Source organism: Sinohyriopsis cumingii, chromosome 15, assembly GCF_028554795.1.
Source record: "Sinohyriopsis cumingii isolate HCF-2022 chromosome 15, ASM2855479v2, whole genome shotgun sequence".
NCBI classification, from domain to species: Eukaryota; Metazoa; Mollusca; class Bivalvia; order Unionida; family Unionidae; genus Sinohyriopsis; species Sinohyriopsis cumingii.
The window spans coordinates 75,218,891-75,242,791 of record NC_142975.1 but is presented as its reverse complement, the minus strand read 5'-3'; the positions used below and the strand labels follow the sequence as shown (position 1 = coordinate 75,242,791).

Here is a 23,901-nt window from a genome sequence, read left to right as displayed (position 1 = left end):
AGCAAGTACTTGTTACAAATCACGTTTACCCAGGGTGACCCTGATGAAAACCAACTGTTTTACTCTAAAAAATAAAAAAATAAAAAAATTGTTTACATCTTAAAGACAAAGTCCCATCATGACCTTGAAAAAACCAGTTGTTTTCAAATAGAACTTGTTTACAATGGTTGCTACAAATTTTGAAACAAGGTCAGGATTTAGATCAACACCTGGTGTTTATAAACTAACCTGGTGTTTATAAACTGACAGTCAAGGTCAAACTATTTTCTGAAAAAGTATCATCTCTAGTGAATAAATTTACATTACAATATAATGTAATGAAAATTAACAAAATTTAAACCTGATAAACACTTAAATTGAAATAAATATATATTAAATCAGATATAATTAAATATTCATAACAATTCACATTAGAGAATTATATCATCTATAATACACAAAAATCTGTATTCACAGTCTTTCAGTCAACTTCTTTCAAATCACCTTCTACTCCCTTTTTGTGTACTCGAACAAACATGCTTCTATGCAAATTTAAGAACTATTCACTGAATATCAAAATTAGATTATTCGAATCTTATTGGTGCTCAATGTATTGTGCTCCTCTGTGGACAACCTTTAGTGAATGTATGAAAAGAAAAGTAGTTGTTGGTTGTAATAAATATATTATAGTCTTCATTTTCTATTAGGCCTTCCAAGATGGAACAGTGCCTCCAACATGTTTGTAAATTATAACATATTCAGTTTTGATGAATTAATGAGAAAGTATGTATGATATGAATGATAACAAGAATATCTAATAGTAAGAACTGTATCCTGAAGTCTCTGTGGAATTATGACATTCATTTAAATTCTCATAAGTAGATGGAACAAACTGCCCTTTAAATGTGCTACTTAATTTCATTCTTAACTATGCAGGACACAGTCCACTGATGTAGGTGTGCTTGTTTACTTGTACATAAGATATATATATATTCTTTTATCTTTACAATGCTTTTACTTTATATCTGTATTATAATTTAGATTTATGGACTAAACAATCTGAAATAAAGAATTCTAATCTTCTTGTCTTAGATTACAGTATAGTCATACTAACACACAGTGAGTTGATAATTAATGCACAGCAGGTCTGACATTTAGAACTTCAAATATTACCACCACACTTACACACAGTACACTGGTAATGCACAACAATTCTGACATTTAGAACTTCAAATATTACCACCACACTTACACACAGTACACTGGTAATGCACAACAATTCTGACATTTAGAACTTCAAATATTACCACCACACTTACACACAGTACACTGGTAATGCACAACAATTCTGACATTTAGAACTTCAAATATTACCACCACACTTACACACAGTACACTGGTAATGCACAAAAATTCTGACAATTAGAACTTCAAATATCACCACTACACTTATATACAGTACACTGATAATGTACAACAATTCTGACATTTAGAACTTCAAATATTACCACCACACTTACACACAGTACACTGGTAATGCACAACAATTCTGACATTTAGAACTTCAAATATTACCACCACACTTACACACAGTACACTGGTAATGCACAACAATTCTGACATTTAGAACTTCAAATATTACCACCACACTTACACACAGTACACTGGTAATGCACAACAATTCTGACATTTAGAACTTCAAATATTACCACCACACTTACACACAGTGCACTGACAATGCACAGCAATTCTGATGGGGCCCTGAGTGGCCAAGTGGTCTAAAGCGCTCACTGTTCTGGATCACTCATATCACCTATGTCTGCGTGGGTTTGAGTCCAAGGCTCGGCTAGCATGGGTACATGGGAAAGCCTTCCAGTAGCTTCTCGTGGGTTGGTGGTTCTTCCCTGGGTTTTCCAGGGTTCTTCCTCCACCAGTTATACTGGCCGCCATGTATTGCCTATCTTGTGCTGAAAAATGGCATTAAACCCTAGAACAACAACAACAAAAAAAGCAATTCTGACAATTAGAACTTTAAATATTACCACCACACTTACACACAGTGCACTGATAATACACAGCAATTCCGATGATTAGAGCTTCAAACATTGCTACACGCATACACAGGGAGTTGGTAAATGCAGGTCAGTTCTGACAGAACTTCAAACATAACACAATGATGTTTGAATGTAGGCAAATTCGTCCCTACCGCCACCCAGCATTTACATAAAAACTATAAAATGCATATACATGTACAAACAGCTATGTTTATTTCATCATATCTATAATGCATACTTAATCATTAAATCGGTTTTGCCAGGAATTACTTTCTCTGTCTCAAAGATTTTAAAGCATACAAAAGTTATTTACTTTTAGGCTTTCAAAACAAAGGGTCAAGATGGAATAATTGTGATATTTTGTTTATAAAATTGTTACTTGCCATCTTCAACCCAATTATCTGGTCTTTAAAAAAATAATTACTTTTTTTGCTGTCCAGATAATGCATGTACTTACTGAGTGAGAAACATACTCATAGCACATAGCAGGTGATCTCAGTCTGACAATATGAATTTAATTTCAAACAAAATAAAATTTGTACACTTGAGTATTTTTCCTTATAAGTTTCAGCCATTCTGTTGAGTTTTTAAGTACAGTGGAATCCTGCTATAACGCGATAATTGGGGTCAAAAAATTTGGATCGCATTAATAGCAGGGTCGTGTTAATGCGGGGTTTAAGTTTTTCAGAGAACAACGCATTGGCACATATACGTTTATTCATGTCTAATATATATCATGAATAGGGTATCAACACCATTTATTATCATACTGTTATGGCATGGAGTTCATTGATAATGCATGAAGTTCAATTGAAAAATTGCACGCAGATTTAAAATATTCAGTAATTTTGTCACAGATCATTATGTTTGAATTCAACATCTAATATATAGCATGAACTGATTATTAACATCGTTTACTTAATGTCTGATATTGTACCGTTGTGGCATACAATTAATCCATAATACATGTATTTCCATTGCAAAACCTGCATACATATTTAAACTATTCAATAATTTTATCACACATTATTATGTGTCTGAATTCAATGGAAAAAACTAACAACAATATTAGGCTAAGAAAGACGAAGCATGTGTATGGTTTATTACATTCCAGGGTCTATGAACTGTGTCTGTACATATTTCATACTGCTAAAATTTTATCATATGCATTTCCATGTACCTTTATCCATTGTAAATTCTCAATAATTAACACATGTACACCTATTTATTTGAACGACTACAGCAAGAATAATTAACAAACAACACATGCTTTCAGCATGCATATAACTTTTACTTTGTGAATATCAAAAGAACATGTGAAAAATACTTTTATAAAGAATTTTAAGCTGAATGCATGTACAATTTCATACCCTTTCAATTTCCAGCTAATAAAGTGGACATTATTTACTAGTCAACTGATTGCGACTAATAACACCGCCAAGCCCAGCAAATATGTTGGTGGCTTTCGTTTTTTGATGTTTATTAAATTGTGAGAATCTTTTATCAACCACCACATTGTCTGCTGCTTGGTTGTGTATGCAGTTAAAGAAGAAACAAATGTTGGCGATTGTTTCAGCAACGATTGTATACAGAATTAATTGAAGACAATCACAAAGATGACTTACTGGCTTTACTCATGGATCAGTAATAAGTAACATTTATGATGTTTAGTTTGGTATAACACTTAAAAAACCTGGTGAAATTGTTAAATTTCAGAAGTCACGCCACAATTGTGTTATATTCAAATTTAACTCTTTCCCAAAATGATAATAATTTTTTAAATATTATATTTGAATTTATATGCGAACTCTTCCCCACAAATGATAACAAACATTTTACACAATATTTCTCATACTTAAAAAAAAACTTTTCCAGGTACGAGAAAAATACATGTACATGTATTTAAAATTACAGGAACCATGCCACAAATGTATTATATTCGACTTCATACACGATCTCTTTCCCAAAATGATAATGAAATTTTTTATACACTATTTCACGTACTTTAAAAACAAAAAAATCTGGGTATGAGACAAATACAGGTGCATGAATTTAAAATTTCAGGAACCATGCCACGATCATATTATTTTCGAATTCATACATGATCTCTTCCCCAAAATGATAATAAATTTTTGTATTCATTATTTCACATACATGTACTTAAACAAATATATTTTTTAGGGTACGAGAAAAATACACGTGCATGTATTTAAAATTTCAGGAACCAAGCCTCGAACATAATAAATTTGAATTCATAAAATGTTTATTCCCAAAATGTTTTTTCATTCACAATTTCATGTACAAAACAATACAAAACAATATTTATCCAGGTACGAGAAAAATACACGTGCATGTATTCAAAATTTCAGGAACCATGCCACGACTGTATTATATTCAAATTCATATACAATCTCTTCCCCAAAATGATAATACAGTTTTTATATACTATTTCACGTACAAGGAAAAAAATCATGTGCAAATGATTATATGAAATTTCAGGAGCCTCACCACAACCACATTATATCCAAATTTGTGTTACTGCCGGGCACATTACAGCGGGGATGCACTGTATCTAATATATATTTTAGCCTTATCGGGTATGTAAAAATTTGAACTCAAATATTAAAACGCTTAACATTTTAGAACTATGAACATGCAAAAATAATCTTGCAAGAACACTAAATCATCAGATAACAGTATTTCGTAAATGCGTTGTGTGCAAAGGAAATATAAGATGAGATGCAAGACTAACTATTCAAGCTCTACATTTTTCACAGAAGTCCTTGATAGAAAAATTCTGTTCTGGACTCAAGTAATTGAATGCATGGAAAATATGACATGCACATTTATTTAAAAAAAATCACACAAAAGTTATTTATTTCTTCTACAAGTCAGCGTACATCTTTTTGTGCTTTCAATTTACATCTCAAAAAAAAACTTACATATAGTAATTGGTCCACAGTTCACCGTTCTCAATTCGCTGAATGGAAGTTATAGTGATTTCTTCTTTTCTCAAGGTCTCAAAGAACAAGGTTTCAACTTTCTGATATTCCGACTGATCTAAAGTCTTTTTAACCTAGAAGGAAAAAGATACAACACACTGGAAATGTCAAATGGAAGTGAAATATATATGTAGTACTAAAATGTATGATTTTCAACTTGATGGGCATTTCTACAACTGAGTATAGAGCTTGCATGTATGAAGATGGTAACCATTTGGGAAAAATGACAGAAATGTAAAGACAGTGATCTCCTTTAGAACAAATATATTCAACTAACCCTTGCAAAAAAGCAAGTATACGTGGAAACAATGTTAAGACTTATTCCTTTCCTTGTTAGATATAGCAATTATGATTTCAAGATATGATGATGGGGATGATTTTTTTCAACCAAGATTCTTAATACCCAGAGAGGGGCCCAGAGTGGCCGAATGGTCTAAAGCATTCACTGTTACAGATCACTGCTGTCTCACCTCTGTCTGCGTAGGTTCAAGTCATGGATTCCATTTAAAATACTAAATTATTTAAATCAGAAAGTTATATAAACTTGCATACCTCAACTTGCTTAAAAATATCTATTACATCTTGTCCACTCTGAACACTCCAAGATTTGGGCACTGGGCACTGTAATCCTACTGCAGTCCCTTGGGCACCTTTAGGTGACTGGACTCCTCTGAAAACAAGTAAAATAAAATCTGACAGACTAAAGTCATATATTAGATATCCAATTTTATGATTTTGCAGAAACTGCTCCTAAATAGGTGAATAGTAGTCACTGAAGGCAAATCTTCTCATCCCACCATGGTTTCAGGTGAAAATTTGGATATTCCATTAAATCTCTTCATAGGTGTTAGTGTCGTTAATAATACCGTACATATGATAATATATATGAAAGCACCAGAAGGAACTAAATGAGCATAAAAGTTGATACTAAAACATGTTTCTGCTGCTTTGTGCATCTAAGTTGTATTATGTCGAACAAGGCAGAGCCAGGTAAATGTACGAATAGCTTCATTTATGCATGTACTATTATTCATATTCCTCCTGAATTATTCTGGAAAAGTCTTCATGGTAGAGTACTATAAATAAATTGTGCAAAAGTGTCAGCCATAATTAAAGCCAAACATAATATTAAACTTATGTTGGTAAAGCATAAAATCTAGGTTACAATAGCCATCTTTAGTTGTCATTGTGGAGTAGTAATAGAGATATATGCAATTATAAAGTTTCTGGACACTAACATGAATAATGTGCAAGAAATGAACTTCAAACACTAAATTAACTAGTCAATTAAGCATAAAATATAGCGAAGTGTGATCCATTTTTGTAGCAGTACTACTTATAAAGATGCATTATTATTAAAGATGGTGTTATGTTACCAACAATAATTATAGGTTACTGCATTTGTATGGGAAAATATGAATCAGTTTTGGGCTGGAATACTGCATGAACTTGTGAGTGCAGTATTTCCTTCCGACAAAACGAGTTCATATTTTCCCATACAAATGCAGTAACCTTTTTATTATATGCTCATTTTTTTATTCTACCTAAGGTTTAACTACATAAACAAAATACACTACAAGAAACAATGTAAATGAATGAATGCCGTATTCCAAACTAAATACACAAGCGCAGATTTGTCAGTAAACTATGACATTATTAATGTGCACATAACTCCGCCCAGATAAATTTGAACTTAGTTGCGTGCTCGACCTAACTATCGAAAGAAAATGGCGTGTCTAAGTTAAAATTGAAATTAGCAGTCAGATTGTGAATGAGTGCACACTGCAACAACTGTTTCTTTTGATCTGGAATGAATATATTTTGGTATTTTGTTTCGATTCGACGAAAATATTTGATTTTGGACTGGATCCATCGGTGCAAATTATACATGAAATACATCGGACTGAAGTGGCGTGGGAGAAGCCTGTTTATGTCTGCAAATGTGTTTCTGTTTCTGTCACTGAATGTTTGAAATCATAATGTGGGAAAATATGAAGTCTTTCAATTGCAATTATCAAAAAGATGCTATGGAATTTAATGCTTATTTCATTTTGAGTGCAGTAAGGAGGATGCAACTGCACTTATCATTGAAATTACAGCACAGTTTCAAAATGTCTAATCCAGATTGAAAACCTATGACATGGCTCATGTAATTCGGATTTGCAGAATTAAGAAAAAACATTTTGAGGAAATTCAGTATGTAAAACTGTAAGTATATTTTATTTTGCCATTCTTATCACCAGATAAAGAAGACAGTATATGCCTTGTCACTTGTATGTTATTTGTAAGGACCTAATCTTCCGTCTTTTATATAATGTAGCTAGCCTAAATCCGTAACATTGTGTTAATGCGGAATGTGCCAAAACAGCTGGTTTTTTTTGCAGTCCACGAAACATGTTTTAGTTCATTTAGAAACAAATTTAAACAACCACAACGTAAAGAGCCTCTTATGCGAGTGTATATGATTTGTTTGCAAATCAAAAGTGCATCTGCATCATTGATTGTTTACAAAAGAAAGTAGTTCCTTTATTCATGTGAATGCTATATGTGTATTGTCACGCATATTCAGTATCGGGGAATATTGAATGATTCTGACAATGTAAAGTTAACGGGGGAAAAAATGAGCATATTATAAGAAAACCTATTTGCTCATGAGGTAAATGGAACAACTTAATCAAAAATAGTAAAACATGAAATATATCTCACAATGATCTTTTTTGTCATTTAAAGGGGATCTTGAAGACAAAATAAAATCCCTTAAAATGTTCATCTATGAGACAATACACACACCAAATTGTATCAGAATATGTGGAATGCTTCTGGAGCTATGATGTTACAAGGATATGCTGCATTGAAGATTTAAACTGATGGAATAATGCAATATTTCCATCCAAAACTGAACCAGAATAAAATGAGGCATATTTTCATTCAATAGGCATCCAATTAAGTGTAATCATTTTTCTCTATCAAAAAACTGAACAAGCATAGACAAAAGCTTTAAAAGGCACATCATCATCTAACAGGCAATTCACTTACACAGTGAGATCCAATTATACATCTGCACTGCAGAACGTCAATGGTTAGCAGAAGTCTGAATGCAAGGGCAGACAGGCAGATGGAAAAGTGACTACTATATGGCATCTGCATTTGGCGGAAGAGCCTTATATACTTTTATACTTAAGTTTTATGTTTGTATTTTCTTTCTTTTTTTATACATAAATCAGAACAGTCCAATTGTTTACAAAACCTATAACGTCTAATTCTAACATCAATTTTAGATAATGCACACAATCTCATGTGAAGTTCTGAAAGACTCAACTAATATTACAGTGATATACAGCTGTCAGTACCTACTGACTTGGAGATTTCTGTAGGTGTCTCAAGCACATTCTGGACTCTCGACAGATAATCTTAAGCCTTATTCCAATACTGTGCATCCAGTGGACCCTCAAATAACTACCACTGACTGCAAAAGGTTCTCAAGTATGAATCTTAATAATTAGCACTGGATGCAAAATGTTATCAGGTGTGAATCTTTAGCACTGGATGCAAAATGTTCTCAAGTGTAAATCTTTAGCACTGGATGCAAAATGTTCTCAAGTGTGAATCTTTAGCATTGGATGCAAAGTGTTCTCAAAGTGTGAATCTTTAGCACTGGATGCAAAATGTTCTCAATGTGTGAATCTTTTAATTAGCGCTCGATACAAAATGTTCTCAAGGTGTGAATCTTTAGCATTGGATGCAAAGTGTTCTCAAAGTGTGAATCTTTAGCACTGGATACAAAATGTTCTCAAAGTGTGAATCTTTAGCACTGGATATAAAATGTTCTCAAAGTGTGAATCTTTAGCATTGGATGCAAAGTGTTCTCAAAGTGTGAATCTTTAGCACTGGATACAAAATGTTCTCAAAGTGTGAATCTTTAGCACTGGATACAAAATGTTCTCAAAGTGTGAATCTTTAGCATTGGATGCAAAGTGTTCTCAGTGTGTGAATCTTTAGCACTGGATACAAAATGTTCTCAGTGTGAATCTTTAGCATTGGATGCAAAGTGTTCTCAATGTGTGAATCTTTAGCACTGGACACAAAATTTTCTCAAAGTGTGAATCTTTAGCATTGGATGCAAAGTGTTCTCAATGTGTGAATCTTTAGCACTGGATACAAAATGTTCTCAAAGTGTGAACCTTTAGCACTGTATACAAAATGTTCTCAAGGTGTGAATCTTTAGCACTGGATGCTGATGTAAACTTTTATGGGCAAATGTGATAATTTCACTCAAATCATGCCTTAGAATTAATGATCATGCATACGTTACAATGAACAAGTTCAGATGTGCGATATGTTTCATCCAAGATGACCCCTCATTACAAATTTGATCTAAATAGGGTAATGAACTATGAGAAAAATGCATGAATGTACATGTGGTTTAATACCTAACACCATGACAACAAAAACAGTTTGATATTTTTTGGATGGAAGTACTGCACGAACATGTTCATATTTTCCCATACAAATGCAGTAACCTTTTAACTATATGCTCATTTTCTTATTCTACCCAAGGCTTAATTACGTAAACAGAAATACACTACAAGAAACCATGTAACTGAATGTATGCCATATTTCAAACTAAATACCCAAGTACAGATTCATCATTACACAGCAACATTATTAATGTGCACATAACTCCGCCCAGATAAATTTGAATTTAGTCACACGCTGAACATAACTTTCGAAAGAAAATAGCATTTTGGTCTACTTAAAACTGAAGTCATATTGTGAATGAATGTGCAATGCAACAACTTTTCCATATTATATGCAATTAATAGATTTTGGTATTTTTTATCATTTCTACGAAATTTCATGATTATGGACTCAATTTATCTGTACCAATTCTTCATAAAGTACATTGGATTTCAGCAGCAATGGAGCAGCATGAAATATAGTTGAAATTACAGTACAATTTTGAAATGTGTAATCAAGCTTGAGAACCCATGACATGGCTCATGCAATTTGGATTTGCAGAACTAAGAAAGTTCATTTTGAGGAAATTCAGATGTAAAACTGTAAGTTTATCTTTTGCCATTCTTATTACTAGCTAAAGAAGACAGTTTATTGTCTTGTAATTTGCATGTTATTTGTAAGGACCCTGTCTGGCACCTACAGCTAGCCTAAATCCAAAACATTGTATCAAAAGAATTCATGTATGGCATCCTTCAGAATATGTTACTCCACATGAAGTTCATTCAGTTGGTTTACTTCATCCACAAACAATTAAAATAAATCAAAAGTGCTGATGTCTGCATCCAGTCCAATATGAAGTGTGTGTGAGTGCAATATTGTAAAATACTGAATGATTCTGATAATGTAAAGTTAACGGAGAAAAAAATGAGTATATAATAATATTACATAAACTCTGGTGATTATTGAATGACAGGAATATTTGGTCAAATATTTGGTCCAAATTGAAGTCTTGATCTAAGCTTACTGTGTTTTTATCTTATTAGACTTACCATCACTGTGATATCTGATCCTTGGCCCAGAGCCAGGTATATTAAGTTTATGATTAACCAAAGTGTAAGCCATATGCAGAGTTTGAACAGGAAACTTACTCTAGAACAAAGGTCATTCAGCAAATCCCATCTGTCTTTGAGCCACAATGACCTTAACATTTGACCTTTTGACTCCCAAATGAACAGCTAGACTTCTTCTGTACCCAAGTGCTATAAGCTACTCACAAATTGGAGTCCGGGTAGGTGATGCAGAACTGATGGAAATTGTGCAGAAACATTTTTTTCTCTTAGTCACATTGACAATGACCTAATTTGACTTTAATCAGAAGACTTCCCTCCTACCCCAAGTGTAAATTATCCATTCGTTTTTGGTAAATGTAGATGGTGGAAAACTCAAGTTACTGTGCAACAAAGAAAATGGTACGAGATAGATGGATATCATTCCATATGGTAGGCAAAATTAACAAAAATTAACAAAAACTTTACAGGTCACATACTTACTGTTCCTTCTTTTTCTTCGCTTCCTGAGCTTCTTGTGGAGTAACATATTCTGAACGACGCCGTACTTTGCGCTTGGTCTTTGTTCTAAGATTTTGCTGAACCATCAAATCAAAGTCCAAACAGTATTCTTCCGCTGGTGTAGAAATCTTAAAATCACCTTTTGAGTTCTCTTGGTATTTCTGCTCAATCTGGCTACTTGTAATGGTGGTCTGGTACCCCATTATACTCTAAAATAAGCAAATTAGGTAAGTCATGGAAAGTGCACCTTTTACTGAAACTTATGGTCTGCCTTACAGCACTGGTTTCTTCCTTTTATAAAATGGCCTATTTTGTAATCTGAATAAGGGAAGACATTTCATTGGTGGGGGGGGTAATAGCTAAAATTTGACTGTATTTGTGCTACTATATATATATGTCTGCAAAGCAAATAATAATAATAATAATAATGATGATCTTTCTTATTGTAACATGAATTGTGGATCACTGAGAAAAATGACATTAACACATTCAAATATCATATGTTCACAATATGACACTACCTAATTATCATTTAAACACAGATTTCTTGATCTTCAATGAATTTACCAGGAAGAGAGCAAAATTATGCAATTGATAATAAAAGATCTTTGATTCAAGTTCTATATGTTTAATAATCAACATCAATATAAACATTTGATGAACTATATATCAAACTACTTCAAAAAAACTTATTAAATCATTAGGGAACAGACATTATACCAAATAATGGGATTTTTTCTTCATCAGGCAAGGAATATTTCAAATAATTGAAGTATGATCCAGTTTTCCATTTTCAGTGTCTCCATATCTAGACCTTGGACATATATCTCAGTGGATCATTTATACATGCAACATCCTGTATTGTTGTATTGTATCTTATTACATACCATTTGATCTTACATGGCTAGTCTCGTGCTCTAATCTTCTGATATGTGATTCAATATTTCACACCTATAATTTCCATACGGCACACCCAGACTAGAGCTATTTGTACAACTTGATTGGAAAATAGTCGACTTATAGATTATTAGAATGATTTATTGCTATACATTTGAAACTACTTAATAATGTCAATACACATTTTGTAATTTAAGAAATGCAGTCATATTGGGTGAAAATGGCTGCTTTTGTCACTGGTAATGATGGAGGAGCACCTTAAGTAGTGAAGAGGAGTTTACTTGCCTTTCATGGTATCTACCACCAAGAAATTATAGTTGAGGTTGATGACAATATTTTGGATAAAATGTTTGACAGTGAGTTTTCAGATGAAGCAGGTGAAGAAAGTGATACCAAACGAGAGAGAGAGAGAGAGAGAGAGAGAGAGAGAAGGCAAGTACTTTGTAGCTGAAATCTATTGCATTGAAAGCTTAAAAACTCCGGAACAGAAAGACTCAATGAGTCATGTCAAGATTCAAGGCATCATGTTTAGAAATGCCCCCATGATTAAAAACAAACAAAACTTTAAATTGGTGCTGCCTGGTTATGTTAATGAAACTGGATGGTTTGTACCTTGAACTGAATCTTAATAGTTACAACACAGTTAAAGAAAGACATTGAGGGAAAGTACTTATGGCAACACTCTGGATTTTATCTTCAGATGGGTGTACTAATTGCAAAAAAATGCTGAATTCTAGGCCCAATGATCTTAACAACTTTTGAACATGCACCCAGTGATTTCCCAGCTGCAGCATGGATGAAGCAGAAGATAAATTTCACAAATCGTCTAAAAAAACCAAAATGATCCAAAAACAATTATGTACCATGGTGTTCTGATCCATTGTTTAATTTGGTCCATTTTACAAATAAAATATGCTGTTTTCCTTGAAAGTTCTTCACATTTTGTGCCTTACGGATTTTCTTCACAGTCAATGTCATGATAGAAACTACTAATATATTGCACAACTATGGGAAAGAATTTTAACCTTTGATAAATACCATTTGAAACAATTATTGTAATCATTCCTTCCACCATGTTTCCTTTGATTTATTAATTTATTACTGGAGGTCCCCAGTGAAACAACATGATTAATAGTGAGCGAAAGTGGAGCATTGTAAATGAGTTATTTCAAAAGTTAGCATATGTAAAACTAAACAGTTAAAGCTTCAGTTGGAAAAATATGGAACTAGAAATGTATGTAGTTTGCCATTATCTTCCAGTGTTTTGCACATGGTCAATTATGAAAAGAAAGACAGAACCTCGTTCTACAACTATAACAGTATTGGAATTCTCATTTGTATCATTTATCAAAGAGTACCTAGCCAGTCAAAAGTCCCTATTTTGATATAAAACAGAAGAGTAATGTCACACTTTTTCATGTTTGTATACTCGTGGCCATAAATTAGCTTTCCATTTAATTCAACTTGGTTAAACTTTCCAAAGCGCTGAACAATAAAATTTCATCAACACTATAGTGCAATTTATGAGAAGATAACTCATCCTCTTATCAATTTCATACAAGTAAGGCTCAATGTAAGGTTTTTAAAATTTGCTATGCCTGTGTAGCAAGCACCTACCCTATGCCAACAATGAGTTGTGTCTACAAATTCCAACTTTTTGATAGGTAGCCAATGTGCTCTGATCCCAAACCCCAATATAAATGTCAAAGCAATTAAAATGGAGTGGAAGGGTCACAAGAAACTCTGATTTTATAATGGATGGACATACATTTTAAGTTCTAAGTGGAGATCTGAATTAAAATGTTCATGGGATAAAAAATAGTTATCATAATTACATTTATTTAACTAACATCTTAAACTAGGATAACTGTGGCTACATTCCCACTAAAAACAAACCTTTGATCCATATTCTATCCATTTCCTTAGTTCATCTTGCCAGAACCAGTGCCACTTGGTGGCCAGGGGCTGGTTCTCTGCCTCAAAGGAAACTGTTGAGAGACGTCGGATTTCCAGTCTCCTCCTGTCACCTGTTACTCCTTCCATCGTGTCAAAAGAGACAAGTACTTTCTGCCCTTTGCTGAAAAACAAATGTTTAAATATATTATTACCATATTCAATGTAATACTCATACATGCCTTAAATGCTCACTGTCTTTCAGTCACAACCTACATTAAACTATCAATTTTACTCATATGTCTCATGAGAGAGCAATGCCTCTTAAAATCTATTTAGGACATGATCATTTTTATGGGACCTACCACTATGCATGTTTACATGTAACAAATTCAAGGTTTAAATCAGTCTTACAATGTTTCTTGTGTGTGCTTTACTCTAGGATGACCATACAAGGAAAAAATGTGTACCCCAAAGTGAACAGCTCCCAGGTTGCATAAATGGAGAAAACTCTTCTAATATGAATTGCAGACATTGAGTGAAGGAGAGTGTGTGTGTGAATATTGGATCCAAAAATGGAGTTAGCTAGAGTCCTACAATGCACAAAAGAAGAATATTCCATCATGCATTGCAGACATTGAATGATGGAATGTGTGTGTGTGTGTGTGTGTGTGTGGTAGACATGCCAGGGATTTAGTTAATTTACCTCATGCTTATGTAAATAAACACATGATGCTTACCAACTGCAAATGGCAGGATTGCTACATAGAATAAGACATTTAACTTGAATGAAAGCAACTAGGAACAGAAATCTACCTTAGGCACAAGTCATATAAGTTATATAGATTTTACTATTTCGCTAATGGGTTTGAAATTTGATTACACATACCTTTAATTGGTGATTATTCACTTTATTTTGATCCTCATACATACATTTTGAGTGAAAGCAAATTCATCTTTCCCGACTCAATATACAAAGGGAAATAACTCTTGCCCATCACCTCCCCTTGACACCAAATGATAGAACAACAAGGATGCTTGCAAGGTAGGTTAATGGGGATGGTTTTAAGTAATGTGATCAGGCAAGTATTCTTGGAGAAGCATAATTTGCTTTACAATTTGTTTTCTGCTTCAAATACATTCCCCGAATCACATTACAGTTAGAAGAATAGGTTAGAATGATTGTTGACATGCCAAACATCCAACCTATACTGGGGTATCTTTCTAGCTGGAATAATGGCTGGATTCCTCATGTGAATGATACACCATCCTAATCTAATAAACAAAACAGCCTTGGGTCGTGTGATCTGTGACCCCTATATCTGGTTAAGACAATTATTGAAATATCATTGACAAAATTGTCCTGTTGAATCCAGCAACTGAGCTAATAAACTGTGCTGACTTTTAATTCCAGGGCCTGGTATGTGGTCATTAGACCACTGCCACCAAATCCACCAGATTCAAAATTTGCTCTGTGAAGTGAATGTCTTTGATAAATGCTGAAGAAGGTCGACTCTGCATGCCAAACAGCAGCTTCTATCATGTAAAAATATTACGTTTGAATGAAAGGCTTGCAGAGAATTGCTCTAACTTAAAGGAGCTGAAAACTTCATGAGGTGAATCTGATCTGTTGAAACCTTAGACTACACCAAGCATATAACCCCCTTCACTCACAAAGAGGGGTATTATTCTGCTCATTGGCTTTCAATGGGAGAAAAATAAATCACTTGTGTGTGCCACTACTAATGCCTATGATCACTTTCAGTGGTGCTTGAGGGTGCAAACGGAGTCCTTTGTGGCCAGTGATCTTGATATGTATATGGAACAGAGGAAGATTATGATGACTTTTTAACTGCTGACTGCATGGTAACCTATTTTTGGCTCCAAAGCCAGTTACATCAGGGCGACCACCAAATCACCCAATCTGAACTGACGATACTTCAGATCAATGGAAATGGAAAATAACTGAGCCCTGCATGCTAAAACTGATGTTATACCAAGCCATGTTTCATAGGAAAGTAGCTTCTGTGAAGTGTGGCTAATGACTTAATTTAATCTTAATTAAGCCACCTGTATTGTTCCATCCTAAACTGATCGAGTTTTGCCTACTGGTATTAGGCTCTGATCTAAATTGAATGTATGACTTAAAAGATTCTTTCTGGCCCACATATTTCCCCTCCACTGTGGGAAAGGCAGTTCAGAGCTGCATGCCTCTGAACATCTTCAATTTTTTGTTCAAACAGAAACTGGGTCATCTGTAAAGTCATGACTTTGAGGGTATAATGTGGCTTGAGTGACATGAAACACAGATATGCATAACATTTTATCAGGCAGAGGCAATCACTGCATTGGCTATGGAATGGTGAGCTACCTACTAATGATCTGAGTAATTCGGAATCAGCTGGAAAGATAAAGTCTCTTCCTCCTGATCAAGATCTACTTAACTTCATAAGTGTGTGTGTGGTGGAAGGGGTTAGATGGCATTCTGAATCCATCAAATTCCTCAGAGTGTTTGTATTAAGGTTTTCAAGGTGTATCTAAGTTATTAGGCTCACCACATTCACTGTCCTGTGCTAGTCCAGGTTGCATATCCAGATAAACCATAGCCGTTGGACTAGATGATGCAATATCTACATCTCTGTATAAGCCAGGGTTCATCCTCTGTGGATAAGCTGAGAAAATATGGTTACCATGGTTTGAAGGACAAATGTATTGTGCAGGAACAGCCAGCTGGTTTACTGGGAGCATGGTTGGCACCCTTGCTGGCAATGCACAAGGTTGCCAAGCCACCACCATAACCGGTTGTTCTGAAGGCATGGTTACATTTAGACACCAGGCCAACCAGTCCTAAAACTAATCTCTTAATTCTGAGCACCAAGTGAGGCAGCTGCTAGTACCATTGTTACAAGTCTTTGGTATGTTTTGGCCAGAGTTTGAATCTGCTACTTCTCACATCCAAGACAGATGCTCTAACCACTAGGCCAATGGAGTGGTCAATTAGGTCTGAGAAATTATGACACAATAGTGTATGGGTTTCCAACACAAATGTACAGATTTTGCTGCCACAGATCTTGACTTTAAACAAATCAGAAACTGCATTTAAGAGTTGTTAAAATTCTATTAATTTTAAATGAACAAAGTCAAGCTTTTAAATATACCTGTCTACATAAATGAATTCATCACAGGCTGGGTTACTGAATTTGGACTCCACATTCGAATTATCCTGTTCTTCAAGATCTATCCACTCAGGATCAGACTGGTACCTTGTTTGCCACTGGTATGGCATGCTTTTATGAACATTTCGACATAGCTCTTTAAACCAACACTGTCCACGTAAATTGTACAGGCAGATATTTGTTTCTTGGGAAGAGTCGACAGAAAGTTGCCTGTCAGGGTTTGGAGCAGATGTGACCCTATGAAAGAATAATAATAATAATAATAATAATAAAAATAATAATAATAATAATAAATCACAAAATGTTCAAATAGTTCACACTTTTAGCATAATAATACTGTTAGAAATGTTCAAATACACTCATTCAGTGGCTTATATTAACACACTCCGTTGGTGGTTTAACTAATTCAGTCATTAGCATAACACACTCAGACAGTGGCTTATTAACACACTCAGTTGGTTGTTTAACTAATTCAATCATTAGCTTAACACACTCAGACAGTGGCGTATTAACACACTCAATTGGTGGTTTAACTAATTCAATCATTAGCTTAACACTCAGACAGTGGCTTATTAACACACTCAGTTGTTTAACTAATTCTATCATTAGCTTAACATACTCAGACAGTGGCTTATTAACACACTCAGTTGGTTGTTTAACTAATTCAATCATTAGCTTAACACTCAGACAGTGGCTTATTAACACACTCAGTTGTTTAACTAATTCTATCATTAGCTTAACATACTCAGACAGTGGCTTATTAACACACTCAGTTGGTTGTTTAACTAATTCTATCATTAGCTTAACACTCAGACAGTGGCTTATTAACACACTCAGTTGTTTAACTAATTCTATCATTAGCTTAACACTCAGACAGTGGCTTATTAACACACTCCGTTGGTGGTTTAACTAATTCAGTCATTAGCATAACACACTCAGACAGTGGTTTATTAACACACTCAGTTGGTTGTTTAACTAATTCTATCACTAGCTTAACACACTCAGACAGTGGCTTATTAACACACTCAATTGGTTGTTTAACTAATTCTATCATTAGCTTAACACACTCAGACAGTGGCTTATTAACACAATTGGTGGTTTAACTAATTCAATCATTGGCTTAACACACTCAGTGGCTTATTAACACAGTCAGTTGGTGGTTTAACCAATCCAATCACTAGCTTAACATACTCTGTGTCTTAACACATCAATACAAGCCATGAATGTTCTTTTATAATGTAAAACCCTTAACTTTATTTGATAGTTCAATGATTTTCAAATATTTCTTAATGTGACATGAAACTCACTGAATACAATTTAAACTCACTGCAGAAAGCACACTGCATAGTAAGCAGCATCTATCTCCTTTTATAAAATCCATATTTTAAATGTTTCTGATCTGGATTCTTAACATACCATTACAAACGTTTTGGTCATACCGCTACAATGTCTGCAGTGTGGCAGTTTATAGTGATGTCTAGCAGTGGGACATAATGCTGCAGGCATGTAGCATCATGTCCCACCCAGTCATATTATCCTGACACCAGGCCAACAGTTCTGACACTGAGTGCCTAGCGAGGCATCTGGTAGTACCATTTTTATAAGTCTTTGGTATGACACAGCTTGGGTTCGAACCTGCAAATTCTCACATCTGAGTCGGAGGCTCTAACCACCAGGTCACCAGAACAGTCCATATTATCAAAAACGTTGCGCATGATCATTTGTCATAATAATCAAAAGACTCTAGAAGGGAGTGATGATCTTATTGTCAAACAGAACTTGTATAAATCAACGGGAAATGTGTTTCTTCCATCCTTTTATTATTTTTAAATCACTGTGGCTGAGTATTAAAATCATCTCAGATAGTCTCATAAAACTCCAGCTTACCAAATAATTGGTTAAAACAAACAAAAACACAACAAAACAACTATACTATGCATATAATACTATGGCCACAATATATTACATTCATGGTAATTTTCAAACATATCTTATCTAGAAACTGGGTTTGAACAAAAAAATCCATTACAAATCAAACCCTGGGTCAAGATCTTTGACCCTAACATTCATGTAATAAGCAGTGAACTATCAACTTGCTCACTGAAATGCAAACAGGTACAAAGTCTGGTTAAAATCATCTGCATGTGTGCACGTGATTGTGTGTGAATGCTACAATGGTGTAATGGTAAGTAATATTTGGCATACAGTGAAATAATTCACTGATGCAACTGATGTATCAATAAAGTTGCTATTTTATACATGCATCACACTGGCACAAAACTTAAAATCCATATTTACTAATAGCTATAATAAATATTAGTCATTTGCCTCTTTAGTACTGTGAATTCATCATTTGCAGGAAGAAGTGTTGTGGATTTGTTGTTAGGCTTCTCCACCCCTGCACCACAACCTTCTAGATCATCAAGATTAATTTTCCCCAAATTAGAAACTTTCTTCTGTATTTAAGATAGTATTGTAATGCACTACAAACCTTAAGTTTGCTATGTGTATTGATATGTATTGTCCTGTAGGTTGCATATCAGTGTTTCCCTTTACCCTCATTTGCGCTTCAGAGACCCCCAAATTTTTAATTTGACTCCCATTTTTTGTAACAAAGTTTTTTTTATACTCAGTCTGACCCCCAGTTTTGACACCAAGGTGGTTTTTGACTCTCAGTCTTGCACCCCTAGGGGATACACTGCATATCATTATATATGTTTTAATACATGTTGGGTATTGTTTCACCTCTGTTGGGCTTAACTGCAAGGTCATGGGTCTGGTTTCAAGCTTGTTTACAACAATGATTCCATGATTGTGGTATGGAAATCTGATGCAGCATGATGAATGATTCAAAGTGAGTAGTTATATCAAGATTTCAAGATGGCCACTGTGATTGCCATACTGGAGTTCAGATTGCCACCATTTCAATTCAGTACCAACAACATATCAAGTTCTTTCTCATTGTTGGGTTCAAATCTAATGAACTTTGAAATTAATTTTGAAATGAAGACATGTAAGCTTGATACTTTCCATGTCTAGTAACTTTACTGCTTTATGATATATGTAAAAGCCAGATCTTATCACTGTATACAATAGATGACAATGATAAAAGGGAGATTTCATCAATGTATACATTAGGTGACAATGATGCACACCAGATTTCATATCTGTATACAACTGGTGACCTCATCACAGTGAGGATGGGTAACAGTTCACTGAATTTAATTGTTATTTTTTATTTCACACAGAATGATTTCCATGGTTATACAATTACATACCTTCTGCCTGAAAAATCATGTGTCCCCATCCCTGTGTTACAAAACTGAACAAGTTTTGGGGTGCAGTAAGTAGTTAAATGCAATGTGATCCTGTATTAGTCCATATTTGTTTTTCCAACCAATGCTCAATTCCCATTGCCTTGTATAATGATCAAGGTCTCCCAACAATATTTATGAAAATTAAACAAACTTCTATACAACATGTCACGATACAAAAACTTGACAAATTAACTGCACGTGAAATGATATAAAAAGGTGTGCAAGGTATAAACATCTTCTCAAAAGGATCTTACTTTACATGCAGCCCAGCCTAGAAAAATCTGCAAAATTAACAGAAATGTCATAAATTTAAAAATGATTTAAAAATTAATAGCAAATTATCAAAATGTGGAAAAAATCAAAAGTTGTGTTCACCCTCATTAATTATCCATTGTTACTAAATCTACTCGTACAAAAGTTTAATAAAAAAGATCAAGAATTCTGCAGGATGCTTTTTCACCATCCAAACCAGAACATAAAACAAATGTACACAGTCACGAGGGAAGAAAAGTTAAATGAAACCTAAATCTGATATATATATATATATATATATATAAGTTTGTAGTGTACAACCTTTTCGAGGTCAAGCTTGTAGCTGTCTTATGGTTGTGTTCTGAGGCTTCATTAGTTTCATCTTTACTGTCATCTTCATCTCTTCCGAGAACCGCTCGTAATTCTGCAATAATTTCTTTTTCAGTTCTAGTTGTGTCTATTTTGTAGCGTTCTAGTAGTAATTTCACATCATTAACAAAGACATCATGATTTCTTTTGCAGTTTCCTTTATGGCGACAATCACCGATAATGTAATGCTTACAAAGGTGTAAATATGGGCATGATTTTCCTTCTTTCTGATTGCTACATCCTTTTTCAACATTGTAAAATTTACATATTTGAGGAGCTGTTGTTTTAGACCGATTTACAGCTAGATTTAGCAAATATCTGAGTTCTTCTTCTCTGAGATGATCCAACAAATGGTCTTGTAATACCTGTACGTTGTGTTGTGTTGAAAGGTTATGCCCATACTTACAGTTTTTATCTTTTTGTTTACAAGAACCAAGAATATAAAATTTGCAAACATGTAAACCATCACATGGTACATTGGGACGCCCAACGCAGTTCCCATTCTTAGAACAATGAATTTTGCAAAGCTCTAACTTGACCTGTGGTTTGACCACAATTTGGTGTGGATAATTCTCAACTAGTGCAAAATTATCTGGGTAACTTGTCAGAATACCACTCAGTTGAGACTCATTCAGCATGGCAAAAAATCGGTAGTCCGAGTTCCCAGTACAGCTCAGTTTCTGAAGCTCCTCATGAACTTCCTTCAGAAAAAGCGTGCGTTGTTTTGTGCACAAAATCTGCAATACATGTCTAGCAATCTTTTCATTTGGGTTCATGCCAACCGGGCATTGCAGCACAGGAACATGCCGACTACTGCGGCGAGTTGCCATTGGTGTGGACAGGTGAAGAGACGAGTCACTAATCAATTAGAAACAAATATAAAACTGTGACAAGTCACTTTCTGACATGTAGTACTCTGTTGCGTTGAATAACAAAGTTCAAAATCACACACGTTAGAGATTTCATATACGGTTTGCCTTGTTCGTCAATGATACAATTTTCTCAATCTAAAAACAAAAAAGAAAATTCAAAGGCGAAAAACTTGCGACAGTCGAGTATTACAGGCGTCGTAAATAACATTACACATGTTGATTTCTTCGATCTTCGCCTGCTACTTGGAAATGAATAGGAATTTTACAACTGCGGTCTTGTCACTTTTTGGAAAACGTGAAAGTGAAAGTACAAACCCGTTGGGTCATAACTTCCGGTGTTTTCCCATATTTCGTTGTTTTGCTCTCTTCTGTAACCGATTACTTATATTTAGGCATTATGGTATTGCGAACTCCCTAAAAAAGAATAACTTACATGCCATTGCGCGAAATCAATGGGTTGTTTTCACAGACGTCACGATTGTGTAACCAAATACCTACAATGCAACCGGAGCGTACCTTTCGCCGCCATTTTGAGTTACTAACAAACTTTTATCAACACCAGTCATCACGTATATAATAATAATAATGAGGACTTTGTATAGCGCCTAATCTTTAGAAGCTCTAAGCGCTTTACAGCATTAGACAGCACCTATAAGATAAAAAAAAAACAAAAAAACCCCAAAAAACAACATATATAATGATATGATTACAAACACAAACACCATGCAATTAGAAAACAAAAATAATCTTGTTCATTGCAATTGTTGATAATCAAAAACATTAATCGCAGGCCTTGACCATAATGTTTAATGATTCCGTTTGTTAAAGCAATTTCGACAAAAGATTAAACGGTTTGGGATTCAGTATAAGCACTGTAAGGAAGCAAACTATGATTTCTCAACAGAATCATAGAACGAGTATTTGTCTCACATGAATGCTGACTCGACCGTTGATACTACTACTACTACTACTATTAATAATAATAATAATGAGGACTTTGTATAGCGCCTAATCTTTAGTAGCTCTAAGCGCTTTACAACATTAGACAAAACCTATAAGATAAAAAGCATATAATGATATGATTACAAAAACAAACACCATGAAATTAGAAAACATTACAAAACATGCTGAGAATATTTAAGGTAGGAAATATTATTAGGTCTTTAAGTTTGTTCTTGCAGTCGAAATAAGTGAGTTTTGAGAGCACTCTTGAATGTGATCACTGTGTCTTTGTGTCTAAGTTCAATGGGCAATTCATTTCACGTTGTTGGGCATTGGTATGCAAACGAAAGCTGTCAGTAGTAAATGGGGTCACCCTAGCGACAATGGGAATTAGCATTACAGAGACCCCTGGGTCACTCTAGCGACAATGGAAATTTAACATGGAGAAAAATCGTGGGTCACTCTGGCGACAAGGGAAATTTAACATAGAGAAAAATCGTGGGTCACTCTGGCGACAAGGGGAATTGAACATGGAGAAAAATCGTGGGTCACTCTAGGGACAAGGGGAATTGAACATGGGGAATAGAGTCTGGGTCTGTCTAGGGACAAGGGGAATTGAATATGGGATTTTTTTTTTTAATTTTTTTAAATTTAAATTTAAATTTAAATTTACAAAAAGGGGTAGGCAATGGAAAGGCTATCTCTTTTCGAGAAATATGGCTGGCCCTGAAAAGGGCCTTTGGGTTTTCTTCTTCTTCTGCTTCTAATTTCTTCTTTTTCTCCACCAAGTTCTTATTTTATCTCCAACACTCTTTCTCTTCTTCTCTTTCTTTTTCTCCTGCTCTTCTTTCTTCTTCTTCTCTTCCTCCTCTTCTTTCTTCCTCTTCTCATTTTCTTCTTCTTTTTCAATCTTTTCGTTCCATTTGCTTATTCTTATTCTTTCCTCTTCATCCTCCTTCTCCTCCTTTATCTCTTTCATGACACCACTAATCTTGTCCTTTACCTTTTTTAAGTTATTAATTTCCATCTTTACACGATGGGGACTATAGGAATAATGGTCTTCAACCAGTCTTATTAACATCTGCTCCATCATTCCTAAGTTGTCTAAAACGTCTTGTAATG

The 23,901-nt window shown here is 34.5% G+C and overlaps 1 protein-coding gene across 3 annotated transcripts in view; it reads right to left on the bottom strand.

The window, feature by feature from the left end:
* Positions 1-22,264, bottom strand: part of LOC149782089 (protein mono-ADP-ribosyltransferase PARP12-like) — a 41,292-nt gene extending 19,028 nt beyond the window's left edge. For all 3 annotated transcript variants that reach the window (XM_089933520.1, XM_089933521.1, XM_089933522.1), the window contains exons 1-6: positions 20,918-22,264; positions 17,010-17,264; positions 13,855-14,035; positions 11,044-11,270; positions 5,588-5,705; positions 4,976-5,109 (exon numbers count right to left, since the gene is read on the bottom strand). In XM_089933520.1, coding sequence (XP_089789646.1) covers positions 4,976-5,109; positions 5,588-5,705; positions 11,044-11,270; positions 13,855-14,035; positions 17,010-17,264; positions 20,918-21,795 — 1,793 coding nt within the window. In that variant the 5' untranslated portion in view covers positions 21,796-22,264. The remainder of the gene's footprint in view (positions 1-4,975; positions 5,110-5,587; positions 5,706-11,043; positions 11,271-13,854; positions 14,036-17,009; positions 17,265-20,917) is intronic.
* Between the last annotated feature and the right edge of the window lie 1,637 nt (positions 22,265-23,901).